The 16299-nt window shown below is 45.8% G+C and overlaps 1 protein-coding gene across 1 annotated transcript in view; it reads right to left on the bottom strand.

Annotated features, from left to right (window-relative positions):
* The window catches only part of ADAM19 (ADAM metallopeptidase domain 19), a 34287-nt gene that overhangs the window by 10536 nt on the left and 7452 nt on the right, over positions 1–16299 (bottom strand). The window contains exons 4-13 of the mRNA XM_071569994.1: positions 10378–10456; positions 9256–9332; positions 7432–7624; positions 7185–7250; positions 5766–5837; positions 4771–4937; positions 3581–3665; positions 3202–3341; positions 1844–2021; positions 886–975 (exon numbers count right to left, since the gene is read on the bottom strand). Of these exons, the coding sequence (XP_071426095.1) occupies positions 886–975; positions 1844–2021; positions 3202–3341; positions 3581–3665; positions 4771–4937; positions 5766–5837; positions 7185–7250; positions 7432–7624; positions 9256–9332; positions 10378–10456 (1147 nt within the window). The remainder of the gene's footprint in view (positions 1–885; positions 976–1843; positions 2022–3201; positions 3342–3580; positions 3666–4770; positions 4938–5765; positions 5838–7184; positions 7251–7431; positions 7625–9255; positions 9333–10377; positions 10457–16299) is intronic.

Raw genomic sequence — 16299 nt, 5'->3', positions numbered from 1 at the left:
TCTGCAATTTCATTATCTGGGTGAACTGTGTAGAATCAAACTAATGACTTGATCCGTTCCCCAGGTAGCAATGAGATCATTCACAGATGCTGCTGGATCTCATGGGGACACTGATCTGTCTTGCTCTACCCTTGGGTAGGATCCAATTTACCTGAACCATTTTTGACAGATGTTCTCAAAACCCTCCCTATTTTGGAAGTCTGTTTTGGTGTTTGCCTGTAATTTCTGCTGGAGACATTTTCTAATGCATAACGTATGTCTCCCTTGCTTATGAGTTTACTCAGTTCATTCTTCTCCTGTCTACCATGCACATGGAGAACAAAGAGCATATACAATTACATCTAGAGGCTGGTTAAAATATGTTTCTGATTTTGGAGCCCAAGATCTCAAGGAAAGCTGAGATTTAAAATAATAGTGGTCACACGTATACAACACTCTTTGCCAGCATTTCTTCAGCAAGCACCTGAGCTAAAGGAATTCAACTGCACCTCAGAAAAGAGGGTTTGGAGCAAAGACAACATCCAGCCTACACTGTAGAGGAAGTGTTTGCTCCAAGAGCTCTGTCTAGATTTCCTTTAGAGCCAAAGGAGAGAAATAATAACTCTGATTCACTCCATTCCTAAGTGTTTGAGAGAGGTCATGTAACTTCATTCCAGCAGCATTCACAGCTAACCTGAAATTATCACAGGAGCAAATTAAATTAGTCAGCCAGAAGAAAAGACTCCACCAGTTTGATTGCACTGGGAGCTGCTGTACCTAAAAGATCAAACCATGTGAGGAGCTAAACTCTATTTGGCTGTTTGCTCCTCTTTCTCCTCCAGTTTTCAGACTCACAATTTCAGCCCCATTATTCCCTCTCTTGTTTGGAAAACTCAGAGCTCCCACCTTGCACTGATGGCAGCAGCTGCCGTGGGCACATTCAGCACCAGGCTTCAGGGAGCAGGTGCTGGCATCACAGCAGGGGTTGTTGCACTCCTGGAAGACAGTGAGATGCAGCAGAGTTTACAGGGCACATGTGAGGCTGACACTGATCTGTTCTCATACACGATGAATTACATGCAAACAAAGCAACATCCGTCTTTCCACAGTGTGTTCATGACACCCAGCACATGCTGAATTACAGCCCTACCCCCTGATGGACTGACTGGATATTACTGGCTGTGCTCATCACACTTGGAGAGTTTGGGTGGATGGTTCCAGCTCTCTTTTCTCTTATTAGTCAAAGGATGGATTTGGAGAAGTGAGATGCAGTGCTAAGAGAAGACCCATTCTTAACAGGAATGGAGCTGTAGGTAAAGTGAATCTATATATGAAACTGCAACATCTGGAAGAATTTTTCCTGGGCATCAGGGAGAATTTTTTCTCAAAAAGGGCTGTTAAGCATTGGAATGGGCTGTCCAGGGAGGTGGTACAGTCATCATCCTTGGAAGTGTTCAAGAAAAGATTGGGCATGGCACTCAGTGCTCTGGTCTAGTTGACAGGGTGGTGATCAGTCAAAGGTTGGACTGGGAGTTTTTTTCCAAACTTAACGATTTCAGTGATTCTGCAGTCTAAAATCACTTTTTCTTTTTTTTTTAAATGAAGTTTTCATCACCTCTGTTCAGCCCTTGTTTACCCCATATCTGAGGTCTGGGATGCATCGTACTACACACTGTGAATTTAGTTTTACATGGTATTTTAGAACCATGATTTACTTTGCATATACTTTTACATACAGGAAAGGTATGTGTATCTCCTGCACAAAGAAAAGCTGATTACAGATCACACAACTGTATTTGCAAAATACATAATAAAACATTGTGTCCCACTAAACCCCAAATGGTTGGATATGAACAATTGTTACCTCCACCTCTCCACAGTCACACTCCTCCCCATCTTCCAAGTAGCCATTTCCACATTTTTTTCCACCATACATTTTCTTGGTATCTGGCATATTGGAGAGACACATTCCCCCACCAGACCGCAGATAATTCTCCAGCTCTTGTCTATTGCACTGGTTGAACACCTTAGGAAATGGGTGCCTGAATATAGACAGGGGAGAAGAACATCAAGACACATCTGGGCAATGGTTTAGAGAAACAAAAATGAGCACATGCAAATCCTGACAAATGCCAAAGGTCTCTCCCTGAAATCTATGTAGTTGTGCTAAAGCGGATTGTGATTTCATGTGCCTGAATTACACTTGAAGACAAGGTGACACTGCACTGCAAGACTGTCTAGTAATATAACGACCTTAAAAATAAACTTTATGGAACCAAAATACGTTGAATTAGATTTGACTTTTGACTAGCATGGCTGTCCTTATCTGCTCAGCACTGGAGCTGTGGCTTATTCCTAACTGCTTCAATAAGCCTTGGAATCCAGCACTCAGCCTGTGAATAAGTGCTTGAATCTAACTGCTAAAAATAACATTTAATTTTTCCTATCTACAGCCTCATTTTGAAGAATGTGAATATATTCTGTTATACATGAATTATTAATTCCTGTTGCCACAGTGCCAGAACTTTGCACTCTGTGTATGACCATGCATGTGTGTGTGCATGCTGTGTGCTCCACTTGCGTGACACTACATTTTCACTTCTCATATAAATGTTTTTTCTTATTAAGAGGAAATTGTGCACATAAAAGGAGAAGGGGAAAAAATACTGTTCCAGCATGCTAAACCCCAAGGAGGAAGGTTTGAGGAAATGGGAAATGTGACTTTAAGTGAATGGATTATCTGACATTTTTACGTGACTGAAATATAGAAGTTGTGTGTTTTCTCATCCAAAACGAGCTACTGGATCCCCTGTGGGTTTCAGAGTAATTCTTTCTTCCCCTTTCTCTCAAACCTGACTATTTATTCCCTTTTAAACAGATTCACTGAAACCAAGGAGTATTCTTAAGAAAAGAGAATAGGAAAGTTTTCAATTTTACCAGACAGTTCAGAGCCTCACTTCTAAATTCTGCCAGGTCCCTGCACTACCTAAGGCCAAGCTCAGGCCTAAAGCCTACTCAGGCAGGAATCAGTTCATTGTGAATTTAGCAAATTGCTACTGATCCATGATCCAGGGTTTGTCCAGAATTTTCTCTATAAATCCACTGCCTCCAACAAACAGTAACAGACTCACCTTCAGTCTGCATTTCTAGTTCTTACTCCACCAAGGCTCTTATAACAAAGCCCCTTGCATTTCTCCATGAGACTACATAAGCTGAACTCACCCAGTTGCAGAGGCCATGATGCAGCCTCCATCTGCTGCAGGGGTAGTACAGCAGCCAGCTGAGTCGTGATTCATGCCAAAATTGTGTCCCATCTCATGGGCAATGGTAGCAGCAACACCAATGGCATTATCAGAGTGATCCTGTGCAGAGGCAAAGAGGCACGTCAGCATTTCACTTGTTCTGTGCACCTCTGAGCCAACAGGTAAGTGGCACTGCACATTACTGCATGTAGAAAATATCTACTGAAGGGACTCCTGTCTATAAGCAAGTGAGCTGGAGAGCTTCAAAGGAAATACTTTCTTCCTGGGCTTTTGGAGGCATCTATCTAGATATGCACTGCTGGCAAGAAACTTTATATAAGGTATTAGCAATTACTTACCATGTTTACTCCTCCTGACTGGAAATCAGAGCACATGGCCATCACAGGAGCCAAGCCTACCGTGGTACCTTTGAAGGGCACACCCCTAAAATCAACCCAGAAAGACCATGAAACGGCACTGAGGAACTTGAGAAGGCAGGCAGAGAAATGCACCCTGCAGTTCACAGATTCATGCACAGACACAGTGTCAAGGGGACACGTTGTCTTTTAGTAGTATCTTCAAGTACAGGATATCATAGCAGAGCTACAAAGCCTTAAGATCTGTTTTTCTTGGACTATTGCTTTGTTTTATGGGCCAGCCAGACAATCCTATGTTTTATAATAGTCTGGTGCCAAAAAGTGCTCCTGCTGAGCTTTGCAACAAATACAGAAAAGACTGTTTCTGGAGTACTGTTTGTGAATACTTCATATACACTAAGCCTGATATTTACCAGCTTGGGAGTCAGGGGCTTGCTAGTGTTCTAGGGAACACCTTGGAGGTGCAGCCATGCTCAGCTCCTGCCTGGTGAGTTGGAATTCTGCACTGTCCCTGAGAGCATATCCAAAATGGAAGCTCTCGATATTGTGCTCAGGACATGGCCAGGTAAAGACAAAATACAGTAATGTTGAAGGGAAAAAAATCCCCAACCAAACAAAACAAGGGAAAAGGCATTGTATCTCTGCATTTGAGCCCTACGGGTCCTCTGACTCACCACAATGAATTACCACGGAAGAGGTAATGAGATCTGAATTGCTGCAAATTTTTTATTCCAATGACATCTGCATTGCTGGCCCTGATGTGCCATCAGCCATCGGTCACAGGCCATCAGAGAGCTTCCAGCACTGGGACCCTGTGTCACAGCAGGATGAGCTAGGAATGAGAGCCTTCCACAGAGGGCTTAGCTCCCCTTTGAAGGTCTGGCTTATGGTTGGATTTTCTTGAAATTGTCCATGTAGCTGTGCCAGATCATGTGAAGCTGCTTGTGATACACAGTAATGGTGATGCACTTTGAAGTGCATGTACTGAGACCACTGCATAGCCCAGGACCTCCACTCTTCCTAAAACAGTTGGGCTATGGGTGCTAGAGCTTAATGCTGGCTCAGCAGCCTCTACATAAATCTGCCATTCTGAATCTTAGAAAAACATGATCTTACAAAGTGATTTCCCACCCACCCACCCCACTTGTCAGAAATAGGAGAAATCAACTCACGTGATTAGTTGGGCATTATCATGTTTTCTGTGCACTCTCTCTTTGCTACTCCAGGCTAGAAAGGACTTCAGGGTGGAGTAGGGATTCTCAGTTACGTCACATTTATTCCAGTTATTCCAGATCTCCAGCCCCACCAAGGCAATCCGGATATTCATGGATCGGTAAAACTAAGATACAGAAAAGAAGAGATAATAAAATAAGCACCACAAATTTATTTTACTGTGGTTTAAATCTTGAATATATGCCCTGCTAATTGCTACTAGGAATTCATATGTCCAGAGAAGATGCTCCCTCTGCAAATGCATTGCAACTTAGTGCCATAGCTCTGCAGAGAGAAATGTGCAAACACCCATAAACCTAAAGTTGACTGTAAAAGAGAAATTTCATTTTTAAATGAGTGACAGACATAATCTAGAGAAACAAAGACTGGAGACTGTCAAAATGTTTTATTTTTAGATATGCCAAAATTCCTGAAAAGAGAAACAAAATAATCTGCTGTTCATGTCAAGTACAAAGAGGAGAAGTATACATGGGCAGCAGGGTGAAGGGAGTGGTGGAAAGAGTTTAAGAGGTGGAGTATGAAAGGAGGACATCTAAAAATCAGAGAAGTTAACCTCAGCAGCACTGGCTATTACTGCAAGGATGACCTCTGAAGGCCCCTTGCAGCTCTGCTTCCCAGGTTTTCTAACATTTCAAGTGAATACCTGAGGCCCTTGACAAAAAGCATTATGTGGGTAACAGATATAATACAAAGATGTAGCAAAACACAAGATGCTCATGTTGGCTCCAAGGTAAGGAATGGAGATTCTCCACCCTGTTCTTGATGTTCAACAACACAATTGTTGGGCAGATACTCTCCACTCCCCAAGTCACTGAGGAGAACTGTCAAAACATTATTCTCTCTCCTAAGGAGCCAGTCTTCCTCTGTCATAATTAATTCTCATATTTCATGATCTGGGGCTTGCTTTTCTCATTTCACACACACCCAATCTCACCTTATCCACGTAATTAGCAGCCTCCAGTAATTTACGCCTTGTTGCTTCAATGTTGAAGTTATGCTTCTGAAACTGAACAAAATGAACATGTCAAAAAGCACAAAGGCAACAAGAAAGAACTGAAATGTGTTCAAAGAAGTCACATTACTCTGGGAACAAGAAAGTAACTGTGAAGCGAAGCCTGAAAGTCTCCCTTCATTGTACATCTGACTACAAGCCCACCGGTACATGTATATACGGAATTCATCCCTGGCACCTCACTGCAGTGTTGTTACTCAAGCAGTGGCAGTAACACAGGGGAGCAACCCCAACTTATCAGGGCCCCTGGAGCCAGGGGTTGACAAAGAGCTGATAAATGGGCCAGGCAAAATGTATGGTAACATGACTTCATGTCTGAGGTCACGGCTGCCATAGTGCTCATCACATTTCAGTCTTCCAATCATTTTGCCCATTAAACCACCTGGCAATTAACAAATCAATTTTAGCAAACTGTTTGATTGGAAGGATTAAAGTGGCAAAATATTTAGATTTTTTTTTTAACAGATGACAAAATCTGTGACTTTTATTCTAATGAGGGACACAGCAAAGTATGGGCAGTTAAGGACACCACTGTGAGAGTGTCTGCCCCAGCCTGTCTAATCAAAAATGTTGAACAACATATGGCAGTTCCTGGGTATCATGTGTTTTCTCAGTTTCCCTGGTGTCCTGCTGCCTAATAGAGAAACCAAAATAGGTTCTGCTTCTTTAGTTTAGTTCAGAATGAATTATAGCCCAGAGCACTGTGTGGCTTTCCCAGCTGGAGTTTCAGTTGTAAATTATGGATAGGACCAGACTTACTTCCATCTGTGCTGGAGATTAAACAATCAGCAAAACACTGTGTGGTTTGCACTGTCAGTAACTGTGTCTGGTGTGCTGGGGTTGGGGGAGGGATTGCCGACTTCACTCGACTTCTTCCAGACCTATTATGTGATCTGGAGCCTTAAAAATGTCTATTTATGTATCTGCTACAGCTCAGAGCAGAGCGTGATCATGGTTATCTTCTCTAGAGATTAAGTGTTCTGCAGAGTTAGAAGCACATCATTCCTGGAAACCCACAACTCCTCCTGTGCTGAAGGCAGTCTCTCCCATGAATAACCAGGACCAACCACTGCTGCCTTGGGAGGCCAGAATTGACCCACATCGCTCTTCCAAATCACAACCTGCATCTCTGCCCTGGCCAACAGTGGCTGACAGTGGTGGCAGAGGGGTGGACAAAAGTGATGAGGACATAGCTCTCCCTGTCTGCTGGGAAGGGTGGGACCATTGGGATGGCAAGAGAAAACCTGCTGAGCTCCAGCTCCCTCCCAACACTTGGAGATGCTGCAGGTGGGACTCTTGCTCTGTGCCCAGTGCTCGATTGCACATGATCCCAGTTCTTACCTCTGCATAATCAGCCACAAGCAGGAGCTCCACGTACTTCATAGTCTGCAGAGTCTCCCGTTTCACCTGCAGGAGCAGCAACACAGGTTATTCCCCAGTATACCCCAAGAAACTCTTTAGAAAACATATGTATAGGTCATTTTTCCCTCTCTGTTTCTCACTGGCCCATACAACAGCGGGTTTCTCGAGCTTAAAAGAGGTGGGAAACTTGGAGCATCATGCATGGACCCAGGCTGAAACCTCTCACCCTCTGGCGTGGTGGTTTCATCCCGTCTGTGAAGCCCCTGAGCCAGTCTTCGGCTGCATCCCCAGTGTCCTGGTAGCCACAGGCTCCTCTCTGCAATCTCAGGTTGTCCACCCTGTAAATCAAGTGCTGGTTTGGGCTGTTGGGAGATGGCTCCAAAACATAGCTTAAATTGCTGCTCAATATGATAAGTCCTCTGTTGAAACAGGAAGCAATAAAAGGGAAAGTTAATTACTATCACAGCAACTGGAGACAAATCCTTCTGCTGCTGCTCCTCCTGAATTCCCATCTGACCCTGGCAAGACACTTATCTTTACCAGGCCAGTCAGTTCATTAATTAAAAGGATAGGAATATTTTGAGTTCAGAGGTGAAAATCCCTGAGCTTCCATATATTAAAATGTATTCAGTGGGCCTCAGACACTAAGGGGCTATTGGAGCATGTGCTGCAACAGTGCTAACCTGAGAAGTACTGATGTTTTTAACATACATCTTCTTTAGGGGCAGTGGAAGCTTTTCAACCAATAGAAGAAATCTGCCTCTAACAGAGCTGACCTGAAAAATGCAAAGCTTTTATTTGTCAGCTAAAAAACCAGAGCTCTCTCTGGGACATGCACAAAGCCAGATGGTTCTGGTTTTCTCAATGAGCACGTTACAGCCAGGAGAGCTGGAAAACTGTTTGATGCCCTCTAGAAGATGTGTGGCTCGATGGGCAGCACACCTCCCTGCGCAGGTTCAGAGGGAGAACAGCCACCTGTGCTCAGCTCCTGTGCCTCCACAGCAGTTTTCTAACAATGTCAAAGAGTTGCCAGCAGATGCTGACAACTCAGGGGTGCAGGAACCCTGATGTTTGGGCACACAACATCTCTGTGCCTCTGCAGCTAGAAGGCAGAGCCTAGGAAAACAAAGGCTGCCAGAAGCACAGCACACCTGCGACTGCTTTTGCTTTTGGATTATTTATTGCAAGCCACAGGTGGCTGCACTGTCCTGTTTATCTCACTGGACTCTTTGGCCTGTGCTACATTCACTGAAGATGTCTCAGGTTTGCTTTGGCACGGGCTGTTTCCTGCCTGGAGCCAGTCCCACCAGCACAGCTTCCAATCGGTGCTCCAGAGCAGATGACCACAATGTCAGTAAAGCCTGTGTGATGTTTTGGAAATAAACTCCGAGCTGGTGTAAATGAATGCAGCTCGTTGGTCACAACGAACCACTTCATTTGCTCCTGACTGAGGATAAAAACCCCTCTTTTCCTGCCAAAGACTCCATTACTCCCAAAGAAAGGTTTCACGTGCATAACACACATACAACCCTGGCACCACCCAGGGAGAAAACAGAAAGCAGGGCTGACAACCCAGGAGAAAGTTCAGACTTGGAAGACTTTGCCCCAAAACACACACACCAACTTGTCAACTGTGAGAGACTGGGAGAAGAAGCTGGTTTCTGCACTAGTGGAGAGCACAGGGCTGGGATATGGTGAGTCCTGTCCCTGCCTGAAACAGATGCAGCCCTGAGTCACTAACAAGAGTTTTTTTCCCCAGTGGACTCTTGAGTTAAACTCACTGCACCAGCCCACGTTGCCAGCACAGAGGGAGAAGAGTCCAAGAGCTGGTTAGGAGGCCATGGTTAATAATGACACCCCAATTTCTTAATTTTCCCCAACATGCTCCTTTTCATGCCCAGGACTGTTGGCTGGGTGGCCTTTGAGAACAGGTCTATCCACTCAGAGAGAAACAGGGCAGCCAGGCTGCTGGGGAGCAGAGCTCAGGTGACAGCACCCCAAGGAGCAGAGCAGAGGCATTGCTGCAGCTCCAGCACCACCAGGCACTTACCGCAGCCCTTGGCATGTGCTGAGTGTGACGCTGGAGTGCTCCTGGCCCCGCACGACCCCATGGTAAAAACAGTGCTCCTGGAAGGCAGAGGGAGGCAGGGTTGGCAGTGGAGTTTGGGGATGGATATATGTTATATTTAGACACCGTTCAGTCCCATGAGAGTACTGCCAATACTCCAGTAATTGTTCTCCTTCCACTGCATTTGGCAGCTGACTATCATCACTAAATCTCTGTGACTCTGCATCGAAGTTTGGCCTTTCAGCTGCCAGGCACAGCCTTTGCCAGAGCATCAAACAGCTTCTTGTTGCCAGTAAAAACTGAGAGCTTTGAAACCCCAAGGAAGCAACTCAGATGGCTGCAGCGTTAAGGCTGACCCAAAGTTTTCTGCCTGTAACAGGAGCTGCCTATCAATGGCAGCTGGCCTTGGGTCGGGCCCCAGAGGACGTGCCTTCAGCCCCAGAGAGGGCAATGGGGAAGTCCCTGTCTTGGGGCTCCTGGTGAGACAAAGACAGCCTCTGGCAGGGACAAGGAGGCTTTGGGGCAGAAACTCCAACATATTCATCATATCGCTTCCCCTCACCCCAGGGCAGCATTAGGAAAGATGATCTCATGGGGATTTTATCTCTTATTTTTGCTTCACAACCAATGCACATCTTTGTGCTGCTGCAGCAGAGAGCCAGCCAAGGCCTGCATGAGATGGGTAATTTATGGGATTTTTACTGAACACGAGCCAGTTTACGGGGGCTTGTTTTTCCAAAAGCTGGGAAGGTCCCCAGCATGGAGTGCCCAGTGGCAAAACTAAAAACAAAAGGATGGAGGAGCATGAGGAAAAAATGATTCCCCAGCACCCAGAGAGAGGGGAGCAATGCTGGCGCCTGACCTTGGCTCTTATAACAGAGCTCAGGAAAACCAGCAAGATGTTTTTACCATTTTTGGGGGATGGAGCAGCTTTCTTACTGGAACCTCCCAGATCAGAAAGCCAGACTACCCTCCTCTTTAGCTTAAAGTTGTGGAGACCTGTGCACCCAAAGAAAGGCTCTGGAGGAAGAGCCTCCCCCACTTCTCCAAGCCCCCTGCCAGGTCTCCCCTGCAGCCATGGGAAGGAACAAGCTCTGCACTCACCGTGTGGCTCAGAGGGATGATCTGGGCTTGGCCACTCTGGCTGTAATGGGTCTCAGTGTAGCCTGGTGCAAAGAGGTTTCTGCAGACACAGCCGAGGGGGAGAGAGAAAAGGGGAAAAATCCAGTAAGACCTTTCTTTAGACATGGATTTCTGCTTCCTAGGGGTGTTACAAATCAGCTAGATCCAGCTCTTTCTGCAGTTAGTGTAAATATTCCTGTTGCTGTGAACCACTGTTGTGGACTCAGGGCAGTCACTGTTTTCTGCCTGTGGAGCAAAACCAATTGCAGCAGCCTGAGAGGGCAGGCAGGTATTCACAGAACACCAGCTGTGCTGTATCTCTGCTCTCTGCTCTGGGAGATCAGCACATCTCACCTGCCAGGCCCCTGTTAACACACTGTCCCCAGGGAGCAGTGGCAGCTCCTGGTGGCTCCGGAGCCATCAGATCCACTGCAGGAGCAGTGCCAGAGGCTCTGCTGCCCTGTGCAGAGCACTGGGATGGCAGAGGGTCAGGAGAGGGAAGCACAGTTGACCTTGCAACATCCATCTCTCTGCTGCCCTGGCAGGAGCTGAGCACTTCTCAGGGAGTACATGTGCTCCTGAAAGAGCACAGCAAGCCATCTAAGTGCTCTTTCAAGGCTTTTATTAAATTAAAACAATAACAGAGAGCTTGTCCCTGAGTTCAATTAGGCACCAAGATCCAATTCCAATAGCTGCAAGTGAACAACTCAATTTTTACATGAGCACTTAAAAAAAAACAACAAACAGAAAACAAACATCATCATTGACCTCTAATGGGTACAAGTCTGTGTGCAATTTCCTCTCTGTTGCCAAATATGCCCCAGCTATACTGGGATTAGGTTCAAAGCCCCAGGTCCAGCCTAGCATGCACACCACAGGCCAGCTCAGGACACATCTGGGCATTGGTGTGAGTTCTTAGCTCAAATCTAGACTGCTTCCAGTGCCCAAATCTGAGTATAATTTTAAACCAATCTGCAGCTGCATTTCAACTTCTGCCCTGAAGCCAATTCACATCTTTGCTCCAGGAAAATACTGATTCCTGAATTTGAATTTGTTCATGTCATCCTCATGTACACAATATTCTCCCTGTCTTCGGCCTAGGCTCAGACCAAAAGTCCATAAAAGGAGCTTCTGTGCACTGAATAGAAAGCATTTTGATTTTGCTCCAGAGGAAATAGCCTTCTCCTTCTTTTTAAACATCTGCATTTGCTAAACAGTGATGTAAAAAAGTACAGCAAGTCAAAATCTGGGCCAAACCAAGAAGGTCATATCCTGTGTCCATCTCAGCAGCCATAAACAGTTTTTTAAAACAATAACTTGACTTTGAAAAATTTGGAGAAGAATCACAGAACATGCCCCATTGATCAAACACACTTCTGCAGCAACCCCACAGTGCTGTCGGGCCACCAAAGCGCCACATTTGCCATCCACGAGGATGCCACACGCACCCTGGGCAATGCATCGCCAGATCCAGCTGCAGCTCAGTCCTTCTCCATTCCTGTTTAATGCATTCCATGCACCAGATTTTAGAACTATGAACTGCAAAAAGGCAAGAAAGAAAATGTTTCTTCATTTCTTTGCCTGATTTCTTTAGGCTGAATGAAGAATCACACACAAACCCAAACATTTTTCCATCTGCCTTGGCTTTTTGTTATGTGGCAGTCAGATCTAATCCACCTTGAAAGACTCCCTGTTTAAATAAGGGATTGGGTGCTTGTGATATCTAATTAAATTAGGTAAGAACAATGGATATTAACCTTTTGTCAGCATGTTGGAGAGTGTTTTTCCCATCCAGCATCCAAAGGCTCAAATACCTGAATAAGTACCGATGGCTTACTGAGAGACAAAACCCTGTGCCACTGTTGTTTGATAGCATCTGATGCCAGGAACACAACAGCTGTTAGCCCTACGTTTAAAGTTCAGCATGGCCCAGAAAAGCTCATTTTGCCTCTTTCTGATGTGTTAATTCTCATCACTAGATGCTGTCAGTGATCAGGAGGCAAGTTTGCTTCGTTCAGCTGTCCCAGGTCTGTAAAGATAAGCACCACAGCACCATCCCACAGAACATCACTCCCTTGATCTCCCTGACTGCAGCAGCTTGCTCAGCAGGAGGATGCAATAAACAAATATTTAATCAACAGATTGCATTAACAAGGAAATTGTTTTGAGCATCATCAGGTATCTGGTCTGTGTCAGGAAAGCAGACAGTACATCAGTGTGTATCTGTGCTATTACAGCCAGACACCAGCCCATGGGTTCACAGTAGCTGAGGCTTTGCACAGCCTGCTTGTCTCATTCCCAAACAAGCACACTTATGTTTTCTTCCTGCTCCTTTATTCTTGGAAAGCATTTGCTATGAATAGCTGCTTTATCTCTCTCCCAGCATCACCCATAAGACTCCTCAGTGCTATGACTCTTGTTCAGGCCCATGGCACTGCTGCCCAACTGAGGTGCTGAGCTGAGCAGTGCTGGGCACCACAGTCAGCACACCAGATTTCAGGGCACAGGATGATGGCACACAACACAAGGTATATGCACATCTCTTCCTATCTGCAGACCCAGACTCTGACCCCTTCTAGAGTGCATTATGGAGCTGAGAGCTCTGCCTGGATTTAGGGACATTTATGCAGCCACTGAGCAGAAAGTCTGTGTTATGTCCATGTTACAACTTTCAAGGCACTCTCCGCCAGCTGAGTCCCACCCACAGGTTCCCCTTGAAAGTTTCTTATTCTGAACTTGAAACAGTCCTCTTTCGAAGACAGCTCCCAGCCTCAATGCAGGGGAGCCCTGGGGTTCTTGCAGCACTGCTAAGAAGGGCTGTCACAATGGATTGCACAGTGTGGTCAGGAGGGCAGTGAGGAAAGAGGAAAAACAACAGGACATCTCGCAACACCATAGGGGTCCTATCTGTAAAACTTCATTCCCAGTCCAACTTTCTCAGCTACTACCAAGCTTTCCACCAAACTGCAAATAAACAGCAAACAAGCCTTCTTACCACCTCAGAGTGCACCAGAGTTATCAGCCAGCCTTGACCCACTTCTCTATGTTGGATAAACAGGAGAGAGACACATATACCCCAAAACCTTATTTGTCATTATTTCAGGACAACATCACTGCCAGGCTGAACAGCTGGTTCCAGGGGAGCTCAGCACTACAAAGCGCTGATGGAATTACTTCACCCTTTCCAGAAGAGCACAGAGCTCACCTCCTTGTTGGAGAAGGAAAGTCTGGAAAAAATGGCACAATTTGATTCTTTCTTCTCAGTTACATTACATGTCTCATTGACCACTTCTCCAGCAGCTCACACTGAAGCTGCAGAAGTTTGGATGCAAAATAACATCACTTAAAGGCTTCTGAGATGCAATCAGGCAGCTGGCAGATTGCTTAGCACACATCATCTTCCTAAAAGGCAACCCAGAGTCCCTCATTAGAGGAGTTATCAGCATGAAGAATTGATGAAGTCAGAGGTAAACCAGATTTGGGATGGGACCACTCTCCTTTGCTAAACTTTGACAGCAGCTGCAGCCTATTTGAGGCCAGGGTAAGCTACATATGGGCCCTCGGGATGTTCCAGAGAAGCCCTCATCCCTTTCCAACAGGGACCAGCTTTTGCCAAGATCAGTCATTCCCCAAGATCCAGCTCAGTATTGAAGTTTGGGTGGAATAGCCTGCTCTTGGCAGGGTTTGCTCCCCAGAAAGACTTGGGAGCTGCGTTAAACACAAGCACGAAAGCCAAACGAAGTTAGAGTGGCTCTGTGCCATAATCTACAGATGGCCTGGGACTGTTCCTGCTGATGACCAACGTGGAGGGATCTTGGTCCCACTCCAGCCTGTCAATGATATCATTGTTTGACACAAAGCCCTCCTCCCTGTGCTGCTGTGCTGCTCCCAGGAAGAGCCCTGCATGCAGAGCTGACAGGACACGGCAGCCTGGCTCTGTGCTGGGGGAGATCACACACTGCACTCATGAACCCATGAACAGGAGAGGCAGGCTGAGGGCACAGGGCAAACCCAGCTTTCTTGGCAGACAGCTGCCCCTGTGGCACCCCTGAGGATGGAGCCTCCCTGAGGATGGAGCCTCCAGCTCATCTGGCCACTGCTGAGGAGCAGAGAAACAGCTGGGGGGAGAGGAGGCTGCATGGCACACCCAAACAGTCCCAAAATAACAGCAGAGGGAAAACTGAGGCCCTTCTTGCATGACCATGTTCACATGAGGGAAGGCACTTTTCCCAGCTGCTCTGGAGAACCTCATCCCTCTTTTCCTGATAAATGAGAGCAGTTTTCTATTGTCTGTGAAGCATCACTTTTTAGCATAAGCCTGAGGAGCTCGGGGCCCTCTGTCCCAGTGGACTGCCATGAACATGCTCAGTTCCACCAGCCAGAGATCACCCACAGGCCCAAGAGGGTCCTGGCAGCATTTTGCTGCTCTTGCTAATTGGAGCAAGAAAGATTTTTTATAATTTGGTCAAATTAGCAACCTTGTTTGAGTTCTCATTTTACAGAGGGGTTAGTTTGCATGGACAGCTGCCAATTTAAAAACAACCCAGAAGTATCTAGGAGATGGACATGGTTTTTATTTCCTCCCAAAAAAACAAAAACCAAATGGTCCATGAAGCTTTCGTGAGAAACATCAACATTAATTTTTCAGTTATGGGACCAAGAACAGTGAAGCCTTAAGTCTCTTACATCTCTTTCCCTGTCCCTTTCCTCAAATCACAATAAATCTGTCCAGTCAGGCTGCCAACATCTGGGGGTGGAGGGAATTGATTCTCCCAAGCAACTTTAGACATATTTCCATCTACAAATTGTGGTCCCACTCCACTGTCTCTCAACAGGATCCAAGTAGGGTAAGAAAGGGAATTTGAACTCTTACATCCCAGTCACTTAAATGTTCTCTAAGGTCAGAATTTATTCTCAAAAAATTGAAGTGACCCCACCTTGAACACAAGTACATGATCCATAACAACACAAACAGGCAGGGCTGCTTTCCATATCCACTAGTAGGGGGAAATGGGAGATTTCAAGTCTTTGGAATATTCCAGTCTAAACATGGCACTTGATAAAACCAATGAAATCCAAAATTTTTTTCTTGGTGAGTTTTATCTAGATGAATCCTGGAGTCCTTAAGCTCCCTTCCCCAAGAGCTTTTGCTAAGAACATGTTTATTGTGCAAACACAGCAGTCTGGAAGGAAAAAACAGCTTCACAGCTATTGAGGTGGAACTAAACAAGTCATTTGTAAGGTCTGGGAAAACATCACAGTCTAAGGACTGTCCACCCCCTTTTGCCATCTGCATCATCTGTGACATTCACTGTGTAAACCATGTCACAGGACCCACCAAGATTTGTCACATAGCCCCTCAGCTTACCAATGGGAACCATAAAAGTTGCCTGGAAAGGAAAAAGGAAGTAAAATAAATGGAAAACTGGCTGATAATGAGTCAGTGCACAAAAGGTTTAAGAAACTCCATTTCCTTGTCTCTTCCTCTCTGCCCCACACAGAGGAATCACTGAATAAACCCAAGGGAATCAGGAGACTGAAAATCAGCTATGGCTTTCCAGGTCCCACTCCTGTTTTTCTGATGACTCCAAGAGACAGTAGAGCAGGATAAGCTCAGTTTCCCTCCTTTACGCAACCCTTACCCTCTCCCCATGAAGGAAGACCATTAGATACTGATTATGTGTAGCCCATCAGTGGAATAATCTCATATATCCTTCCTGCTCGGAAATGGGCAGCAACTTGGCCTCTTCCACACTCAGTTGGTAGGAGAGGTCCTGGAAATGTGCAAAAGCAGGAAACAGTGAAACACAAGTGACACAGTTCTCTTACTGCACCGCTGAGAGCATCGAGCAGGGTGGCAGTGCTTGTCACCTACCCAGGTGGAGCCAGAAGAGACTGGAAATG

Source organism: Pithys albifrons, chromosome 15 (genome assembly GCF_047495875.1).
Source record: "Pithys albifrons albifrons isolate INPA30051 chromosome 15, PitAlb_v1, whole genome shotgun sequence".
NCBI lineage: Eukaryota > Metazoa > Chordata > Aves > Passeriformes > Thamnophilidae > Pithys > Pithys albifrons.
This window is presented reverse-complemented; position numbering and strand designations above follow the sequence as displayed.